Raw genomic sequence first — 20208 nt, forward strand, 5'->3', positions numbered from 1 at the left:
TGTAAAAAACACCAAGTACATATGGCCACCAAATATCCTATATTTTAAATTACATCTTGCTTTCTATCATAGGCTTAAAATACCAGAACCTGCACTAAACTCTTTTAGTGATAAATATTACATGTGCAATTTCATAAATGAGCAAATGTGTCCTAAGGAGAGGACCTTAAATTTCAAAGAAATCCACATTAAGAGGGCGCAATACCTCCAAAAAAAAGGTTGGTTTTTTTGTGTGTATCACAGTGAGACCCTCGTGTCCTTGCACATTGCAATCATGGGGAGACTCTCACAAAACAGAGGCCTCTGCCATGATTTGATCTGCGATGGAAAAACTGTGATAGCGTAGCTCTGAGTTATAGGCTGTAAATGGAAAGAGCTCTAAGCTGAAGATGTCAATACATTCATCCTCCGATCTACATTTTTGTGAATATGAGCATCTCTCTCTTAAAGCATACATCAGAAATGTCTTTTAAAAAAAAAGGGTATAAAGTCGGTCCAGATGTTGGGATCCTACCTAATTTCTTGCTTTTAATGCCCAAAGATGATGTACTCAAGTTTTGCTGGCTGCAGGCGCATGAACATGACAAATTTGACTCGTTTTGTTCTCCAGTTTTTGGAAAGAGTTGCTCCTTTTCTTGAATTCTGATTGGTCCCTCTCATCTTTCGGGAATAACACCACGACTTCTTAAAGTGAGCAATCTCGTTGATTTCGCCGCCTTCTTATATTTACACAACCTCCTCCTTCTCCCTCGCAGCACAACACTGCACACACGCGCACCATCGCACTTTCAATCAAATCCGCTTCAGTCGGAACCCTCAGCTCGATTGGCGCGTTGCTTCATAGGATTCCCCCTTTTTCTCCACAGAACTTATAAAGCCCAGCTGAGAGGCTCTGTGGTAGAAAAGTCGTCTGTCCAACCAGCCAGAGAGGACAGAGCTGAATGAGAAGCTTTGTACAGTTTTAGTGCAATCATACTTATATAATCTGATAGAATTCAAAAGAAAACAAAAAGTCGCAACAGACGCAAATTTCGGCTGAAGAGGACACGCGCGCCTCACTTCCGCTCACAGTCCAGTTGTAAAGGATGTGCATTAATTCATCTTTGATATGTGGAACTACAGGCAAATGTAACAGAACAGAAATAATGTTGATTTGTCTTTAAACTTAAAGACCCCATGAAGTTAGAGCTCAGATATGGATGAAGGAAAACAATAAATATTTTCATGACTTGAGAGTTTGTGATGACACCAGCCAAATATCTCTGGAGAAGGAAGATCAACTGTGAGTGCAGATCAAGAGTTACATTAACACCATGTTTACTGTAATTTCCTCAAGTGACTGCACCTCGGTATCCATCACACAAGATAAAAAGAAAGACCAACTTGCAGACAATATTTTGAAAAGCAGCCTCTAGCATCGCACCCCAAGCTCTTATTTATCAGAATACAAGAAGACAACCTTCTAATGAGAAAATAATGCCTTAATAAGTTTGACTAAAATGTATTTTTGTCTTCATGTGGTCTTTAAATTGCATCTATCCCCCTACAGACAGAAACACCTTTTTTGTAACGGTGCTGACTTTTCTCAGTCTAACAGGATGTTTGACATCACGACACAAAACGCTTCACATACATTAACACCAACAACTTATTTTCAGTGTTTGGAGGACAAAGACGATGTAAAGAAAATGTAGTTTCAGGAGCAGTATCAATCTGCGACACCTGCCTTCACCTTCCTGGACCTAACTGTGTAACTAGCGAGCTCTTGACTTTGAAATAAGAACAGCGCCTACAGTTCAAAAGCTTTTATGTGCACTTGACTTGCGCTTCACTCTATTATCTCTTCTACTCTTTCTCCCCTTTTACACCGCCACCACTTATCCTCCCATTACAAAAACATACAGGTAAATATTTAGGTTATTACATTCAAACGTGATGCTCTTTTTTGGCATTTGTACAGTGAATTGTGTAAAACTGAGATTTGCACTAAAAAAAGTTGCACACAAACAGGCTACTTATTTTTTTCAAACAGCTCTTTAAGTACTTTTTCAGCGAGGGGGACAGAATATACGACCCCTTTTATTGCACTTGTGTGTAAGACGGGAGACAAGAGGAAGGATGGAATTAAAAATTGTGGTAAGGAGAAAAATCAGATTTTGTTAAGGAATACTGATTATCTCATCTCTGGGAAGAGCATCAAAAAAGAAAGCAAAACATAAAAACAACAAACTCTTCAATTTTTTAAACTGTGCACACATCATAGCGAACACACAGAACAGAGAAGGGGCTTTTTAATGTTTCACACATCTGTGACCAGTTTTCCAAGTGTTTGTGAATATGATAAATAAGCTTCAAATATGGTAAACTGTGGTGTTCAATATTCCCCAGACTTCAAGACATGTCCATTATCTCTCACACACACACACGACAACACGCCAGCCTCTGTCACACCCACACCTCACACCACCAGGATCTTGACTTCGTCCTGTTCGTCAGGCCGGTAGAAGAAGGGGATGCAGGGGTTCTCCCCGAGGAAGGGGGGTGATCTTAGTGCCTGGGGGTTCTGGATCTCCTGGAGCAGCTGCATGATCTGCTGGGCTGTGCCGTCCTCTTTGGGCCCCCGGGACCTGGAGTCGGTCTGGGCTGACCCGGTTGGAAGCGTCTGGGACGAGGGGGCTTCTGGACCTGTGGTGGGCTCTGACAGAGGGATGACCTCCATGGCTTCTGCAGCACAGACAGAAGGGGAGAAGTTATTTTTTGTTTCCAGTCTGTCTTATTCCAGCATTAAACAACAGCAGATAATTGGTTTTGCTTTGATTTATGATGAAGCACATGCAGGTCTACTGGCTGTGCCTACCTGCTCCGCTGGCAGCATTAAGCTCTGTGTGTGCGTGTGCTTGGTGCACTGAGTGAGCGTGATCCTCTCCAACAGGAAGCAGGTCGGGGTTCACTTGGCCTGCAGCTCCGGTGTAGCGGCTGTACCATTCGTTCCTCTCAGCCACCAGCCTCATCACCAGATCCTGCAGCTCTGCCAGCTTTGCCTGATGGAGACACAACAGCAAGGACGCGTACAGAATAAATGTTAGTTGGGAAGAGAAGACAAAACCATTTTTAAACATGATAACTGACGCAAGCGTGATTATCTTTCCATTGTGTGATGAAGACCCGTGATTTTTTAAGATGTGAGAAGAAGAAGCTGTTTAGACACTCAAATCTAAATTCATCTAATTTCAGAGACTTTTTTCATTGGACCGCACTGATTCTCAATAAAAAAACGTTGCATATACAGTACCTTCATCTCCTCCTTGTCCTGGGCCAGCATGCTGATGTACTGCTCCTTCTCGTGGTGTTTCTGCTTCATGATGGCCCGCTGACTCTGGTACAGGGCTATGTACTCCCCTGGAAGGACACACAGAGAACACATTCACAGATGTTAGAATGCTGATACGTTCTTCTATCGTCCTGACAAAGTATTTCACTCAACCAAAGCTTTATTTTTACTGCTACTACTACTACTGTCTCACCAATAGTGTCTGTCTCTCCAGACAGCTGGATGCAGCGGTGCTCCAGCTCCTCCACCCTCTCCTTCAGGTCTGCCTTCTCTTGCATGAGGGAGGTGAATCGCTGCTGAAGCTTCTCCATGGCAGCTTGCAGGGCCTGATGAACTTCCACTGGTACTCCTCCTTCTGGAAAGAGGAAAGCAAAGTATAAAGCTGGTTCACATAGTGCACTCAACATGTTTTTTTATCTATATAATTAGAAGTCATTTTTAATTGTAATTAGGTTTAGCTGTAATAAAAATAACATATTTGAATACACCCATTGTTCTACACTACAGAGGTGTAGTCAAAATATACATGGTTGTTCCCAGACTTCCTCACCTGAATGATCATGACTGTGTTCACAGTGACTGTGGTGGTCCTGAGTGTGATCGTGATCGTGCTCGTGCTCATGATGCTGTTCATGAGCAGGTTGGTGGCTGTAGTGTTGGTGTTCAAGGCTGAGGGCCAGTGCGGTCTGGTGCCGGGCTGCCATGTGCAGCCTGTGCTCTTCCTCCAGTTGCCTTCTGGCCTCGTCCCTCTCCGCCTCCAACTGAGCCAAAGCTCCTCGGATAAACTCCTCCTGTGGGAAAAGGGGGGTGGAGAAATAGGGTCATATGCCATGGAGATGTCATATGTAGTCGTAAACCTTCTGAATTTCAAATCTTTATCATTGATTTATTTTTATGCAGACGAAAAAAAAAAAAAATCATCCAAACTGGCATACACCTTTAAACTTGATTTAGGCCTTCATTATGTGTACTGAAAGGCAAGGTGAAGCGAAAATGAGAAAGCCTCTAAGAGTTTATGTGGACAAACATTCATCACCGTCCTCACCATCTCTTTCTGGCTCTCAAAGTCATTGGGGATAACAATGGAGGTGGATTTCTTTGGGCTCTCCTGCAGGGACTGGCTTTCCACGCCATCGCCTAGTGACATAATGACAAATTTAAAGTATTAGTAGACCTTACCAGTTGTTCATTTTACATTTTCTTAAGTAAGTAATTTTTGACTGCAACACAGATGAACGACAGGTAACGCATCAGTCAAAAACTGCTGCTGCCATTACTTTCATTGCCTGCAGGTTGCACAGGATAGACTGACACCGTATGTCTGACACTACTGGTGCTGCAGGTCAGTTAGTAGAAGGTTTCAGATGAAAGACTACAGTTTTCAGTTTCTGAGAACTTTCTTGTGTTTTATTAATATTCCAGAAAACAGTGTGAAACTAGAAAGCCATTATGCTGTTGAATATTTTGGTCACAACCACATGAAAGTCTAGGAAGGGAACCGGAGTACATTTTTTGGTCACATAATTAAATGTATTATGAAGAAGCCTTGAGAATATAAGTAAAAAAAAAAGACAAAGAAACAAAGAAAAGGGCAAAAAGTACTACAGTACCAGTGACAAATCTCACCTTGGTCTCTGGATGTTGAAGCAAGAGCTGAGCTGTTGAGGAGCTCCTTCACCTCAGCCTTCAGCTGCTCGTTGTCTCTAACTAACAGCTGCAAATGCTCCTGTAGGGGGAGACAGTCATTCAAAACTGATGGAAAGGAGTGCACATGTGTGAGACAGGCGACAGCAACAGAAAGTGAGGTTATGCTGCACTGTGAACATACTGTATAATGAACTGACCATAGAAACTTTAAAGTAGTCTCTACTTATTCTTAAGGGCATAGTGTTCACTGCACTGCACTGAGATCAATTATCAGTAGTCACTTGAACAAGGCTGTATTCCTGAAAAACAAACCTGTGCCTGTTTAAGCTGATTGTGACTGATCTCCAGCTGCACGCGGCCCTGGCTTTCATCGTGCTGGAGCCGGTCCATGAGCTGTATCTGCTGCAGGTACTGGTGGTGGAGCTGTTCCCTCTCTGAGGCCAGGGTCTGGTAGCCAGCACTGTACTGCTGCAAGTGGGCCAGGACCTGGTCTCTCTGCTGTATCAGACCCTGAGTCTCTGTACTTTTCATTTCCAGCTGAAGCCAAGGAAACAACGAGAATTAATACAAAGAGGAAGCAGAAAACTGGATGTTATTATATTCTAAATCCAACAATATGAAAGTCCATCATAATTGTGTCTGTCAGGAGTGTGTGTGTGTCTGTGACCTCACCTGCTCCTTCACATTGTGCAGTTCCTCCTGCAGTTCACCCATTCTGCGGGCCAGCTCCTTTTTCACATGTTGCTCTGACTGGATGGCAGTTGTCAGCTCCATGTTTTCATTAGTCTGCGCAAATTAAGGAATTCTGGCTTAAAGACAGCAGTTTCCCACCCTCTGGGACAATAACTTTCCTAATTTGTGAAATCTCTGTCAATTTAACACAAAGATTATCAGCCTCACCAATTTGACAAAACCGTTCTGTAGCTCAGCCAGCTGGTCCTTCAGTGTACGGTTCTGGGTGAGAGCACGGCTAATAGTGGCCTTGTCTGACTGAACATCCTCCAACATGCGCCGGCGGTCCTCTTCCTCCTGGACATGGCTCTGCACCTGCCGCTCCATCTCCCCCAGACGTGTTTCCTGCTCTGCACACATGCGGCTCAGCTGCTCATTATCTCGCAGCTGGGGGAAATATTACAGAGGATGATTATAGAGGCTTCAAACCTTTAAGTGCTAATGATCTCTGAAATAATATGTAATAAACAGATATATTGATGTAGCTCTAAAGTGCATCACATAGATTGTCCTTCTAATTAAAGAATTCTCTGATTATGTAAAATATAATGTATACCTGTGCCTGGTACTGTGCAGAAAGAGCATCTTTCTCCTGTTGCAGAGTGTTGAGGGCCTCCTGCAGCACCACCTCACTCTCTGATGGGCCTGAGGACTGAGGCTCTGCATTATCCTGAGCTTCTCTCTCCTGCGACAATAACGCTGGAGGAGAAGTAAAATGACAGTTTGAAAGTTTAATACATTTGCTTCATCAAAACACACCAAATTATAGTGGCTATGTAGGTATAGTACAGCTTTTAGGATTATAATGTAGAATGTTATATTCCAAACAGAATTGTGTTAAGGTTTTAAACTTTTAAATTGAATAGATGTCACTGATGTTAACTTGACTACGTGGGGGGGGACCTGAAGCACCCTTAAAAGAATTAAAAAGACAGATGTTTGGGCAATAATTTACATATTGACACTACTTAACAATACTGTCAAACGGCTGTTTCACTATTATGGCTGCACATCAGTCAGATAATCGGACTGCTTATTTACCAGAAGTATTCTTCACATCACGAAAGGAGCTGCAAGAAAGAAAAGAAGAGGAAGAAGCACTTGATTACGGCATTGTTGAATTTTACCTGCAGCGTTTTTCAGCTCTGTGATGCTAGCCTCCAGCTCTTGGACTCGGTTGATGTTTCTGTCCCTCTCCTCTGCAACCAAATTCACCTGCAGGGACGCAGAGATTGACACAGATCAATTTGTAAGTTAGTTGTCACTAAAAAAAACAACACAAAACAAAACACAGTCGCTTTATTTTCAAGGCTAATATCAACCATGAAGTTGATGCTGCTGTTACGGCATGGTTTACCTGTGTTAGCAGCTGTTCTGTTTTGTCTTTCCATACACGGCCCTCCTCCTGGATCTGCACAGCATAACAATCCCTCTCCGTCTGCAGCTGGGCAATTGACTCCATCATCTACAATAGCAAAAACATAAAACGACAACAGTGTCAGAACACTTTCTTAATATAACTACAATTACCGCTTGAATACTTCTACTGTTCCTGAGTTGTAGCAATGAATAATGGGCACAACACGATGATGGTACAATGATGATGACCTTTGACTTTTTGATATAAAAGGTTTTCGCTTCATCATTTTGTGTTTGAGATTTCGCATTCACAAGAATGGGACACTGTGAGGTCACATGCAGAAAAGTGTCATCTCATGGGTCACTGATGCAAATAATAAGAGGCTAGTAACAATGGGTGTAGCTGAGGTAAATGTCCCCATAAGCGAATTGTTGAAGGGACGCTAGTCGATAGTTAATTGCTAACGAGTTGCTTTTATTATTTACATGAGAATAAAATAACAGTTAATCTGTATAAGAGCCCCAAGCTCTAGAAATAAATGTCAGAAAACTGTGAACCGAAACTCATAACTTTTAGCAAATATATCCACACAGACACTATTATGACTGACATGCAGAGATACTGTGAGAGAATGTTTGTTGTACACAGACCTGGTGAACGTGTGCTTCCAGCTGCTGCTTCTCTTCCAACAGTAATTGGACCTGCTGGTTTGCACTGGTGGGATCTGACTGATTGGAGCACTGGAGGGAAATAAAAAGGACAACAACTGGAGTGAAATGGATGCGAAAAACAAAAATTGACATCTGGGTGCAAACAAACATGTAGGGCTCTCTTTCGAAACACTGGCTTTCATCTTAGACTATAGAGTTAATTCACCACCTGTAATTATTGGTTCGAGAGAGATGAGTAATATACGGTGGAATGTTTTTGTCTGTGTCTCAACGCACCTGTTGCAACATGAGGTCAGCTATCTCGAGCCTCTTGCGAAGATCTTCCACCTCCAGCCTCATTGCACTATTCTCCTGTGTTCTCAGCTTTAGCTGCTCTGACATCTCTGAGTTCTGCTGCTTCGACTCCTCACTCACATTGCTGCGAACCCACACACACATCCAAAGATTGTTCATCATTTCTAACCTACCAGATTCTGGTAGGACTTGGGAGACTTGCTTAAGCCATCTGTTGCATTTTTATACAATTTGATGAACTCTAAATACCATCATCAATGTCAAAGCTTATGCTGTGGGAATGTTATGAAATACATCTCCTTAACATGCACAGGCAGAGTGACTTACTTAAGTCTAAACATCTCTAGCCTCAGGTTGTCTCGCTCCTTTTCAAGCTCTTTGTTGTGCTAGAGACAAAAAGGAAAAAAGATCATTTAAAGTACAAATAAACATAGCCAGCATAATTGCAGAGAACCTTTTTCAAAACCTGAAACAGGTGCGTGGTCATCTGTGCTGCCCATCTACATTACATGTATACATGTTGTTGTGATTTAAGTAATTTTATGTATTATATATCACATCCATGGTATTAATTTCTCATTGAATTCTGTTTGTAGGGAGTGATTAATCTAGTGTCAGTTACCTTTTCAAACTGTTTTTGCTGTGACGAGACAGTGGACAGAGTTCTCTCCAACTCCGAGACTCTCTGCTTTGATGCCTGCAAGCGGTTATTCAACTCCTCCGTCTCAGCTACACTCAAACAAAGAGAGACACAAACATACAAACTATTAACTAAGTGAAGGGTAAGATATTGTCATGATGGAAATGATAAAAGACACACACACACCTGTTTTCTGCCGTGCAGCCTGTTGTGTGTATTGTAGTGCTGTTTGTAGCTCTGATTTCTCTGATACCAGTATACCAATGGTCTGGATGTGAACCTTGTGAGAGGACAGAAACATCGAGATTTGATTATGTCAAGTCCCTCATTAAATAACATCAACTAAATATAACCTTTTAAAGAGTAATTAGACTTGTTGCTTATTCCATGCTATGCAGACTACAAAATGTATTCTTGTCAGGGTTAATGATCGAAGAAAGGAGTGTTGGAATAAGGAGGGTGTGTTCTCAGATCACATTTCTATCTAGTTTTTACCAGGGTGACATTGTGGACTCTTTACTCTGATACATTACATGGCAGAACAATAAGGCCTTTTTTTGTACTGAGAAATTCAATTCATGTGTTTCGCCACGAGACCTTACCTGTAATTGCTCCCGCATGGCTCCCTGCTCTTTTGAAAATCTCTGTTCAAATTCTTTTCGCTCCTGAGGGAAGAAAAATACCAAAGTTCATGAATGACCACAACGGAAGTGAAAATTCAGCAGACTGGAAAAAAAATCGAGACAGGGATGAGCAGACACATATGAAACTTTTTTTTTTTACCTTTTGTAACTGATCCGAGAGCCCCTGAGATTGCTGTGCCTGTCAGATCCACAGGATAGAAATTTCCGTTTAGGAAAGAACCATCATCTCAGCAGTATTATTGTTAGATTATTCTAGTTGTGTAAAAACATAAGCAAAGTTCTGGCACAAAAGACCTCATCTGAACACCAGACAGGAGAGGGGTAGAGCAGAGTAGTGAGCTAATGAACCTGTTATGTTATCTTTGTTATGTTAACTTTTTCCATTTATTCAAAGCTTTGAGTTTATTGCTATTAGTGTGCTAATCTACAAAAAACACATTAGGCAGCTCCCATCAAATTATGACAGCTGTGCACCAAACTGCTCCTTACACAGAGGTTCAACTTTATAGAAATGTATTTTAATCAACTTAAGTGTAAGATAAATTAATAACATGAAATTCATGCATGAATACTGTGAGGTTACTCAAGATGGCATACAGGAAGTCTACAGTACATGCACTACTGTGATAATTGCAGGATGGCTGGAAGGGGGTCTCTACAATCACACAAAGACAAATCTGCACACACACACACACACACACACACACACACACACACACACACACACACACACACACACAGCTTCTTACCAGCTGGTCTAGCTTGGTATTGAGCTGAGAGTTTGTTAGGTTGCTGGACTCCAGGGCGGCTGCCAGCTCCTGGTTCTGACTCTATCACGTGCACACATGCACCCGGTAAAGGATTATAAAAAAAAAACAGAAAAGAAAAGAAAAAAAAAGAGAGGCATAAAGTGCAGTGGCAAAAGTCAAATAAGGAACACATGGGAGGAGGAGAACAATTTAAAAGTGAATTATTTACATGGAGGTAAACAATAATACCTTCCAAAAGTGGTGCATCATGTGTTTTTATCAATGAGATGAGACGCAAATAATCAAAATAAATGATGGTTGTTGAACTGGTTAATGGAGTCAGTTAGCTTCTTGTACTCTCTTTAAGTTCTGTATCATTTGCATGATGTGGACAGGGTCAACATGACCTCATTATCTCCAGAATGTCATCATCTTCGTGACATCTACTTCTTTCTGGAACTACTCTGATATTAATCAACATATCAGCTATTTATTTAGCCAGACAGCCAATTATTCAACCATAACTAAGACTTCACTTGCAATGCAGCACTAGCAGCTTTTGCTTAAATTAACTACCTAAAACGTTGTAGAATATAATAATAATATATTCAAACAAACAACAGAAAGCCTGTACTGTTGTATCACATTATAACAAGTTGGAGCTAAAGTCTGGGGGCAGTAGATCTGATATGCTTTGTTTGGTTTTAGACTACACAAAGCCAGAAAGGTCACCGTCACACACAGAGTCATGGTGAGTTTTGGGTAAATGGCATAGTCAGTGTGCTGCAAACACTAGGATTACCACTTTAGACAACCAGCTAGCAGGCACAGTATCTGATGTATTGATCCAGTCCATTGATACTGAGCTGAGTGTCACTTTATATGCAGGCTTTGTGTGATAACATGATTCCAAGCCAAAAACAAGTTGTGGTTATACAGTTACTCTACTTGACTGACCTCAAATTTAGGTTTTAAATATCAACAAGTAATCAGTTCTGAAAAATGGAAATTCCATCTTACCTCGAGTTCTCTTTCATTGCCAGGGGATGCACTGTCCCCATTCACATATGCAGCAGATGACTGAAATGACACAAGACACTCACATTTATGCAGCTCCAACACAGAAATTCAATTGCATGTTTTAAGTCAAGTTTATATGACACCTTATTTATACTCTGGTTCTGTAGACATTCAGGAGAAATAACACGAATGTACTTGAATAACAGATGGCTTGTCTTTATGATGTTAAAACTGACTGGATGCACTGCAGATTAGCAATTTGCTTATTCAGCATTGAAACATCTGCATTTCACCACAAAATATGGAGCAACTGTACCATATTTAGATAAAACATATTTTCTTGAGAGAACCCTAAAAACTGGGTGCTTATAATATTTACAAGCCACTGGATCAGTAACATACTTCATTTTAATCAGTAGATAAAAGGTCAGTGTTAACTATATCTATCTCGGAAACACCCTCAAAAAACACCCTCAGTAAACTGTTTGTGAATATGCACAACCAAATTAAGTTCATGGGAAATACGTCAACCTGGTTTAGTGCAACAGTTCAATGTGGTCAGTGTACTTAATCCACAGGCAACAACTGGCAAACTTGAAAATGCTTCCAGTGCATTCCTGCCTAGAACTGACGCAACACACCCTAGTTGACAGTGCACGTCACTGGTGGTGTGTTATTGTTAAAAGCCTTACACAGTATAACAAAGACATGCGAGTGTGAGAGTGACAGGATGACATTGGCGGTGTTAAAATCGTACCTCAGAGACCAGGCCGTTCAGTTGTTGGGAGAGTTGTCGCAAGCTCTCGGTGGAAGACAGTGGTCTGCAGGATAATGCACATAAATAATCAATTGCATGTTAACTAATGTCATTGACTCTGCTGCATTAGTAATCAAAGCCTTGAGGAGCAACATATATTGGAGCCTCAGTAGCACTGCTTAATGTACCAAATGTATAATGTCTAATTAAAAAAAATCATGTTGTGCCCTAACAGTGCATAACCTTGGTGAGCATATTTTGCGGTGCCTTCTTCTCTTCCCGGTAGACATACATTAATATGCAAACTCTGTTCTGTGTTGTTGTGTGTATCCATAAATCAAACATAGGTGTTTCAAGCTGTGAGGAATCAGGTAACCCACCTATTTTCCTCTGTTAAACTCTCATTGCCATTGGTATCAGGATAGTCCTACAAAGAGGAAGAGAGAGTGACAGAGTTAGACTGACCAACAAGGAAAACCGAAAATACAGTGAGAACATCTGATGAAAACAAATGCGTGATGACAATGCACATTATCACAAAAAACAAATTAGCTGTTGTTTTAATCCAGCATTTTAATAAAAATACAGCAATTTGCAGTGGACTTTCAAGTCTTTATGCTATGGCATATAATCCTATATGTATAAGACTCAAGAATCGTCATGTTTATAGTCCGTCTGGTTGTACAAGTCATCTATAAAGAAATAAAAAAAGAGTAAAATAAAAGTGAAAGCAAACAGTTAGCAGTATTACCATTTACAGTTACAAAGGGAATAGGTGTATGAACGACAGGAATAAGGTACATAACGGACACATACATCTACTTGTAATAGAAATTAAGAGTATAAAGGCAAAAAGGTATAATGCAAATAATCTGTAGAAGCAATAAATATAAGACAATATAAATAGCAATTAAAAGGTATAAGATCAGAAGTGTATCAACAAAGATAATAAAAAGTGTGTAAATAGCAATAAAGGGTGTAACAGCAGAAGGTGCAGCAGCAGTACACATAATGGTGCATATACATTCATGTGATGGCAACACAGGCATTAGAATGACAAGTGACAAGACACTGATAGATTTTAACAGAAAAGAGAAAGAGAGAGACACACCTGCAGGTCAGTGTTGTGACTGACAGACTCAGTGTTAGTAGTAGTGTTAGCGCTAGCGGGGTTAGACACAGGTGAGCTACGACCGGGCTCGCCCATTTGGTCCTCCAGCAGCTGAGGAACTGAAGACCCCATGGCCTCAGCATCTGCAAAGGCCTGATGTGACACATATACAAAAAATGCACACACTGGTTTAATGCCAAGACAAAGAGCAGTTATGATGAAACAGCAACAGACCACAGTGATGTGTCAAACTTCGTATGTGTTGCACGGAAATGACTTGAATACTGCACTGCCTCAGATTAAGGTTATAGATCAGTTAACTCTCTTAGGTGAGTGCGTGATAGTCCACAATCTAAGAAGACAGAAGAATATCATAAAAAATGGATGGACTTTGGTGGCATCTATTTTTGTGGAAAATAGCTTACAGAGCACCCTCGGTCACCTATCGCTGTGACATCGCGGTTTTCATTTTTTCCCATTACTGCTACACATAGGGTCATGCTTCAATGAAATGCCAACATTAATTTGAATGCCTGAAATATGACCCTTCTCTGTTACTTGAGTTACACATACTCTCATTTTAAAGCTCAAGCGAGCAAGACGAGTAATAATCTGTAACAACAAAATAACCAATTTGACACTGCATGTAAACAAGGCACTCAGAAACAACAGCAACAAACAAAAACACAAAACTAGCAATGAGCAAGTTGATAGATGAAGCACATACATTCCTTGTTTTCCCAGATGCATGTCTGCAGGCCATGCAACAACTGAGGCTCATGCCACTTATTGTGCATAGCATTTCCCATCCACAATGAACTTCTACATAACATGGTGAAATCTAGAAGCTTGCTAACAACTCAGAAAACACTGACAAAATAACTGCACCATCTATTCGTCTTAATCATGAATGCACACCCTTGACATGGAATTAAAAAGCACAGCACCAATGTATGAATTTGCCCTCATGTTTGCCCCATGCTGTCTGGTCTATGAGGGGGAAAAAAAGAATATGCACACTTGATGTAACAAGGAGGTGATCATGGAGGATCAAGAGACAAAATTAAATACCACATGAGGAGCAGCTATTTACAGCAGAGGGATGCAGAGGAAGAAACAAAGAATGGACAGACAGAGACAGAGGCTCACCTGACTGTTGCCAAAAGGAGGTAGGACTACTCCATTACTTTGACTAGGCCTAAGTGCTTTCAGTAAACTGTCAAACTACAGGAAAGAAGGAACAAGGGGAGCAGATGAAAGATACGTGAAAGAGGAAAGAACGATTAAGAGAGTGACAAAGATATGGACAAAGAGGAAGAGAGAAGCAACTGCTATTAGAAATCTAAGACAGAGGAAGTTTAGAAGTGATGAAGGTATCTAATGCAGAGAAACTGAGGCTCGTGTGTTCCCTCACTAATGATCACGATGACCCAGTCAGAAAAAGAATTACTCACATAAGCAAGACTTATATCAGAATAAGAATGCCATAGTTCTTCCGTATGTTGCCTTTGAGGAGTGCAGTAATCCCTGACTAGAAATCTTCACCTGCTTCCAATTTAATCTACAATCAGCTCTAAAAAAACCCTGTTTCAGTGAAAACTTCCTCACAACTACCCTTGTTTACATAACTTGTGCCATGTCAATAATTATTTACCTACGAACTCAGCTTTGCATATAAAGCCAATTTGGATAGTGTCTGGGTAAGAAGCAGAAGGGAAATTTTTAAAACATGAATTATCATAGTGCATGGCCATTACTATACAGATGTCACCTTTGCACTGACCCCTAAAATGGAACTCCATGTCATTATTAGCAGCATCATTTCCGGAATTTCTGTCATGTCCTGCTTCAGACTACATGAGTTTATCCTGGCTGACCAAAATCTAATATGTTAATCTGGCCTGAAAGTCAGCCCCTGTGAGTGAATGCAGCGTGCTTGAGTCACATGACTGTCTCTCTTCATTATTGCTCTAAATTTGCTTATAGGGCGTTGACAACAGACCACAGACAAAAACACTGTGCTTTATATTTAAATGTAGCAGTAGTGGTGAGCAGCACATAAGCAAATAGAGTGTCAGGGAGCTAAGACAGACAGGTTTGTGACTGTCTTTGACTGACACTTTGTGTTTTCCAAATCACTGGCAACATTCCCCGACAATATTTCCTTATCTCTTCTTCCCTTGGTCTCTAAGTCTATAAAATCTAACACTGACATGTCAAAAAAAATGTGATTCATTGGTTCCATGATAATAATTATTTAATTATTACCAATCAGGTTATAGACACTGCTGTTTGGATCAGTCCCTATACATCTGTCCACATTCAGAGCAGCATAAAGGACAAAAAAGAGCTATTAATAGAGAGAGAGAAGACTACTTCTCATTACATTAAATATATGGAATATAAAACATGTTTTCCTAACATATCTTAGGACAAGCTGATGGTGAGTTGAAAAAGATAATTTCACAAAAGTAACATCATCATTAAAATCAAGAAATATGCTATGGTTAAGCCCAAGACAAAAATCTAGAGTCTGTCAAGTCCACCTTCGATGCACAGGACCTTTACTTTACCATACAATTACCTTCAAATTCTAAATGTATTTGATAAAATATCTGGCCGCTATTGCAATGTCCAGTGTTCACTCCATTTCTCTTGTCCAGTATCTTTCTCTTTCTTGGATAAACATTATTTTCATTGTCAGATAGGGATCAATACTGCTACTATATACAGTGTGTGCTTGATAGCAAGGAGGAATACATCTGCCAATCTGATAGTAATTCAGCCGTATCATTTCACCAGCGGCAAAATTTGTTGTAATCAATGGCCAAACAGGTCATTACAAATCATATCACTTGAGGAAAACAAACCATTAAGGACTTTATCTGGTTTATACTGCTCTACCAGACCACAGTTACCATAAAACTGTTCTTATGTTTATGTTACGAATTGTATGTGCAAGTATAGGCTCTCTAATGCTATAGCAGTTGCTCTAATACAAAAAGAATACAGATAGACTGTCAAGACCAAAGAGATGTTGTTATTTGACCAATAAGCGCAGAGTGATGAGCAGGTAAAACCAATGAAAAGACTAGGACTGACTTACATTGATTGGAGAGTTTCTGTCCGTTGAATGTGCATCGTGTTGGCTCGCTCCCTTCACCTTTCTCTTCTTCTTTGCCCCTGCTCCACCACCACCTCCTCCTCCACCACCCCTCTCTCCTCCCACACTTGCAGGGGAGCTCTTCTGCTGAAACTCCTTCAGCTGTGCAGCACATAAGGAAAAGAAACCATAGATGTGTGAGATATGCAAGGAGCAGCTGGTGGCTGCCAGAAACTAAACTAATATGATGCCAACTTTAAGAAATCATACTTTATTTGGTTAGTTCTAGCATTAGGACTCTGGAATTGTTACCAGCTTTTAACCAACTAGATTCTGAACAAGTCATCCTTAGCTGGAGAGTTTTGTCAAGCTGAATGATTTAGATTTGGTTTATGATGAAGCAGGGATAGACCGGTCCCTTTCTCTAACACTAGATCAGCTATTCAGAAGATAAAACTGGATGTTGAACATGTCTTTGGTTGTCACTTTGACTTGCAAATTCAAGGGCTTGATGTTCCAAACCAAACGAGCTGAATACGATAACTTGTGCCAAACAATGTTCATTCATGTGTAGTTTAACACCGTCTACGTGTGTTTGGGGATGGGGCCCTGTGACAGCTGTCGCATGGGACCAGAGGGAATAACACGGGACCTACTGGAGCTGCCATTTCTACACTAGTGGGGCTTGATCGCAGCGAAATGTCAAATTTTTACCACCACGACCACCCATTCACGAAGACTGCGGGGCAGAGAGGAGTGCTGACGAGCCACATCCTGAAGCGAACATTTCACAGCTGATAAGGCCATCTTTTCTAAACTAGCGCAACAACACACCTAGCTAAAGCACACAGCAGGACAGGGAAGAGGGGTGTCAGCTGTCAAAACACTCCCCGTCATTCTATCCAGCCAACACAACTGTGCTACAATGATATAGCTCAGTGTTTGTTATAAAATTGCTTTTTGATGACAATTTTCTCAGAGAGTTAAGCCATCCTGCAGGTAAGACAGAAAGCTGCCCGACTGCAGTGTGGCATTCTTTACACTCAGACATAGCCAACTATTCATCAGTTAGCCAGATTGCTAACGTTAACTTGCCTTGCTAGCATATTAAGGTTTGCCACATTTTAACGTTAGCTGGAAAAGACACATGAAACCGTTAGGCAAAGATAGTAAGTTTAGTTAATAGCTTACTGTCTAGACGGCGTGGTATGCCGCAGAATACCTCTAGGAACTAAAAATAGTCCACATAAGCTGGAAAAGTTAATGCTATCAATAGAGGCCCGGAAGAAAGCACCGGTCTCTCCTGCGCATTAAGACCTCGGGAGGAGCGAGAGAGGTGGGACAAGCGACAGCGCAGAGGTCGGACGACGTGGAATGACAACACCCCTGCTCCGTAAAGACACGTATAACCACACCGGTAACACAAACCCACAGAGGAGAGTCACTGCCAGTGCTTACTATGATATCAAGCCAGCTCAATTATAAAATACTTTACCTTTTTCTTAGCTGCAGCGAGTTTTATTTGCCTGCTCTGGTCGGCCATACTGCTGCTCTGGTCAACGGACCGAACCACGTCATCAGTTTGCTGTCTGTTGGTGTCTCTGCCAGTAGGGGGCGCAGGGTTCAGTCTGTTGTCCTCAGGTAAAAAAAAACAAAACAAAAAAATCACAATCTACAGACCTTTTTATTGTTTTATAGCATTTGCTTTTATTTTTTCAATTAATTACAACCAATCAAAATAAATATTAATTATGACTTTTTATGTCTTCTTTCTGTCTTCAGTATTACTTGTTATCCTACTTTTCTTCCTTGCACAAACTGTCACGCTCTAGACTGTGTTCTTATGGGCTTGTTAACCTTTCAACTAATGTAAACATTCAAGAAACACAGAAAGGTTAATGAAGTACCAAGACATATATCTTAATCATGTTTATTAGAGATGTTCTTTTAATTGTGCTTGTTGTAAAAGGTTTGGGCTTATTTGGGCAGTTTTCGGCACAATGCATATGAAGAAAGTCCATCACAGGGCTAATAGATATGAACAGAAAAATACTTTGGCATTCATATATGGGGATTTTAGTCTCTTATCAACCATATATATGGTAATTAATTACATGTCATAAAGGAATAAGTGAGATCTGTCAAAGGTAAGAAGTGAACTTACAAAGTCAAAGAAAAATGGCCCAGGTCCAATATAAAAATATGGATCTTCCTTTGGTGGCAGTAAAAAGAAAATGCAAAAAAAATAAAAATAATAATAATACTAATTAAAAAATATATATCCATTTCTATGTGTAAAGGAGACAATATAATTTTTGTATTTGCAAGAAAAAAACGGTATTGAGCTTTAATGAACTGCCGATCAATTGACTAAACATAATCCATACACTTCCAATCAGGTTAACCTATCCCACATATACTTTTTTTAAAAAAAATTATACACTCTGTCAATTATGAGAGAATAATCTATGTAAATCTCTATTTTTTTCTAAATGGAAGATGTCAGGAAATGGTTATTCTAATAGTAATACTTAGTAACACATGCAACAAATAATGCTCGGAATTCAGGAGTGAAAGGAGGTTGCAATTTGAACATGAACTCATACAGATGATGATATATATGATTTGGTAAATACAAAAATACAGTCATTTTAGAACTAATGTTGATAGTGATCAATATTAATGAGTCTTTCTTTGGATCTGTTATCCCAGCATCTGATCTATGTTGCTTCTTCCAGTGTACAGCTAGCATTGTCATGGTTCTTCTTTCTACTGCAGGGAAAAGAAAGTATGACTTGTGTCCCACAACACGCTGTGCTCCAAGCTGCTGGACACCTTCTCACACATTCTTACATTTGTCAAAAAAGATCTGTCCTCCTCTTCCTCACAGTACTGTCAGGTTGTTGATGAAGGTTCTGAGTCTGTCAGGTTGAGACTCAAGAATCACCTGAACACATCTTTCAGTCTAAATTAGACTATACATCCATGAAAGTCCTCCCACCCCTGCGAATTATTGAAGAATTTACTACAATCAAATATGTTCTTCATATTAATACTGTGGTCGACCTTATTCTTTCTAAAAATCAACTGTACAGTGACTAATTATACAGAAATGATGCCAGTGTCACATCCTCAAACAATCCCGCAAACTTTAACTCAACCTTGTTTCTTTTCTAATTTCTCAAACAATTAAGTTATTTCAGACTTTATTTTTTGCTGTAACTGTTCTGTTTAATCCCAATATTTACCATGACATAGCACATACAAGTGGCCTTGTATTGAGGCCTCCAGCTATAACAGAAAAGGGTGTGTGTCTGCTGAGAATACACAGCACATGTAACTTAAATAAACACAAACAACACCAGATACTATACTTATTACACTATTTTCTTAAATATCCCATTTAGGTTCATACAGACTGAAGTATGGCTTTGGCAAATGGTTACCTAACCTTGACCTATTTAGAGTTTTGTCATGGATTGAACTCAAGATAACAGTGTTCTACAGTGGATTTTGTTTGAAGGGGATGTGTAGCCTGTTATATCTAAAATAGTTACAGCTGATCAATATGTGATCACTGAGCAATTAGGCTGGAGAGTGTTGCGCGATACAACCGGACAGGTTAATTGCACTTCAAGGTGGAGGCCTTGAGACATACTTGCAATTTTGTACATTAACTGATGAAATGTCCAGGCAATTCAGATAATCTGATGTAACCACGTTTGCTATAAGGATACCTAGTGACATGCAAATTACACAGGGTTTTGTACATTTCTGACTCACTGAAGTGACTCCTCATAACAACTCATGATACCAACCCAGTAGCCACACTGTTGCTCTGATTGAAACGTGAGAATTAATGTCAATTCAATACATGTGGGGCCTTCATTTAAAAAAAGCAGCACCAACTTCAAATGTACAAAATGTGAAAAACGCACCCTTCCTCAGTGTTTGGAGTGGCGTGTCACCGCTCCAACAGCGTTCATGAATCCAGCTCACAGACAGCCAATCAGTATCGGCACAGTGGGCAAAGGTCGTGACGTCGCCTCGACTCGAAGTGTGCAAATCAGCGGCGGCCAGCGTGCCGGTTGGAACCAATCAGCGCGTTCCAACGAGCAGCCGCTCAGCCAATCGCGGGCCTCCACGACG

General features: G+C 40.5%; 1 protein-coding gene across 2 annotated transcripts; it reads right to left on the minus strand.

Moving 5' to 3' along the window:
- Positions 1–1300: 1300 nt before the first annotated feature.
- golga2 (golgin A2) lies at positions 1301–17687 on the minus strand. 2 transcript variants are annotated; one of them, XM_037116827.1, is made up of 27 exons: positions 17555–17687; positions 16063–16221; positions 12957–13109; positions 12226–12272; positions 11846–11909; positions 11089–11148; positions 10069–10149; positions 9459–9497; positions 9278–9340; positions 8862–8955; positions 8658–8764; positions 8363–8421; positions 8018–8159; positions 7721–7810; positions 7068–7175; positions 6838–6925; positions 6267–6409; positions 5879–6097; positions 5651–5764; positions 5291–5515; positions 4958–5057; positions 4377–4468; positions 3882–4122; positions 3525–3686; positions 3293–3399; positions 2858–3041; positions 1301–2724 (listed from the first exon to the last, which is right to left on the minus strand). In XM_037116827.1, the coding sequence occupies exons 1-27, from the start codon at positions 17600–17602 to the stop codon at positions 2459–2461; spliced, it is 3255 nt and encodes a 1084-aa protein (XP_036972722.1). In that variant the 5' UTR covers positions 17603–17687; the 3' UTR covers positions 1301–2458. The 2 variants fall into 2 exon arrangements, with proteins under 2 accessions (XP_036972722.1, XP_036972723.1); XM_037116828.1 differs by lacking the exon at positions 12957–13109.
- Positions 17688–20208: the final 2521 nt, after the last annotated feature.

Source organism: Acanthopagrus latus, chromosome 12, assembly GCF_904848185.1.
Source record: "Acanthopagrus latus isolate v.2019 chromosome 12, fAcaLat1.1, whole genome shotgun sequence".
Lineage (NCBI taxonomy): Eukaryota > Metazoa > Chordata > Actinopteri > Spariformes > Sparidae > Acanthopagrus > Acanthopagrus latus.

Bases quoted from the DNA above. Each gene is read 5' to 3' on its own strand.
- golga2 (XM_037116827.1), bottom strand. From the start codon at position 17,602: ATGGCCGACCAGAGCAGGCAAATAAAACTCGCTGCAGCTAAGAAAAAG. The intron at 8,422-8,657 runs GTAACTGACACT...TTTTGTCTCTAG, and splicing joins AGCAAAAACAGTTTGAAAAG to CACAACAAAGAGCTTGAAAA. The intron at 5,058-5,290 runs GTTTGTTTTTCA...CTCCCCCTACAG, and splicing joins ATCAGCTTAAACAGGCACAG to GAGCATTTGCAGCTGTTAGT.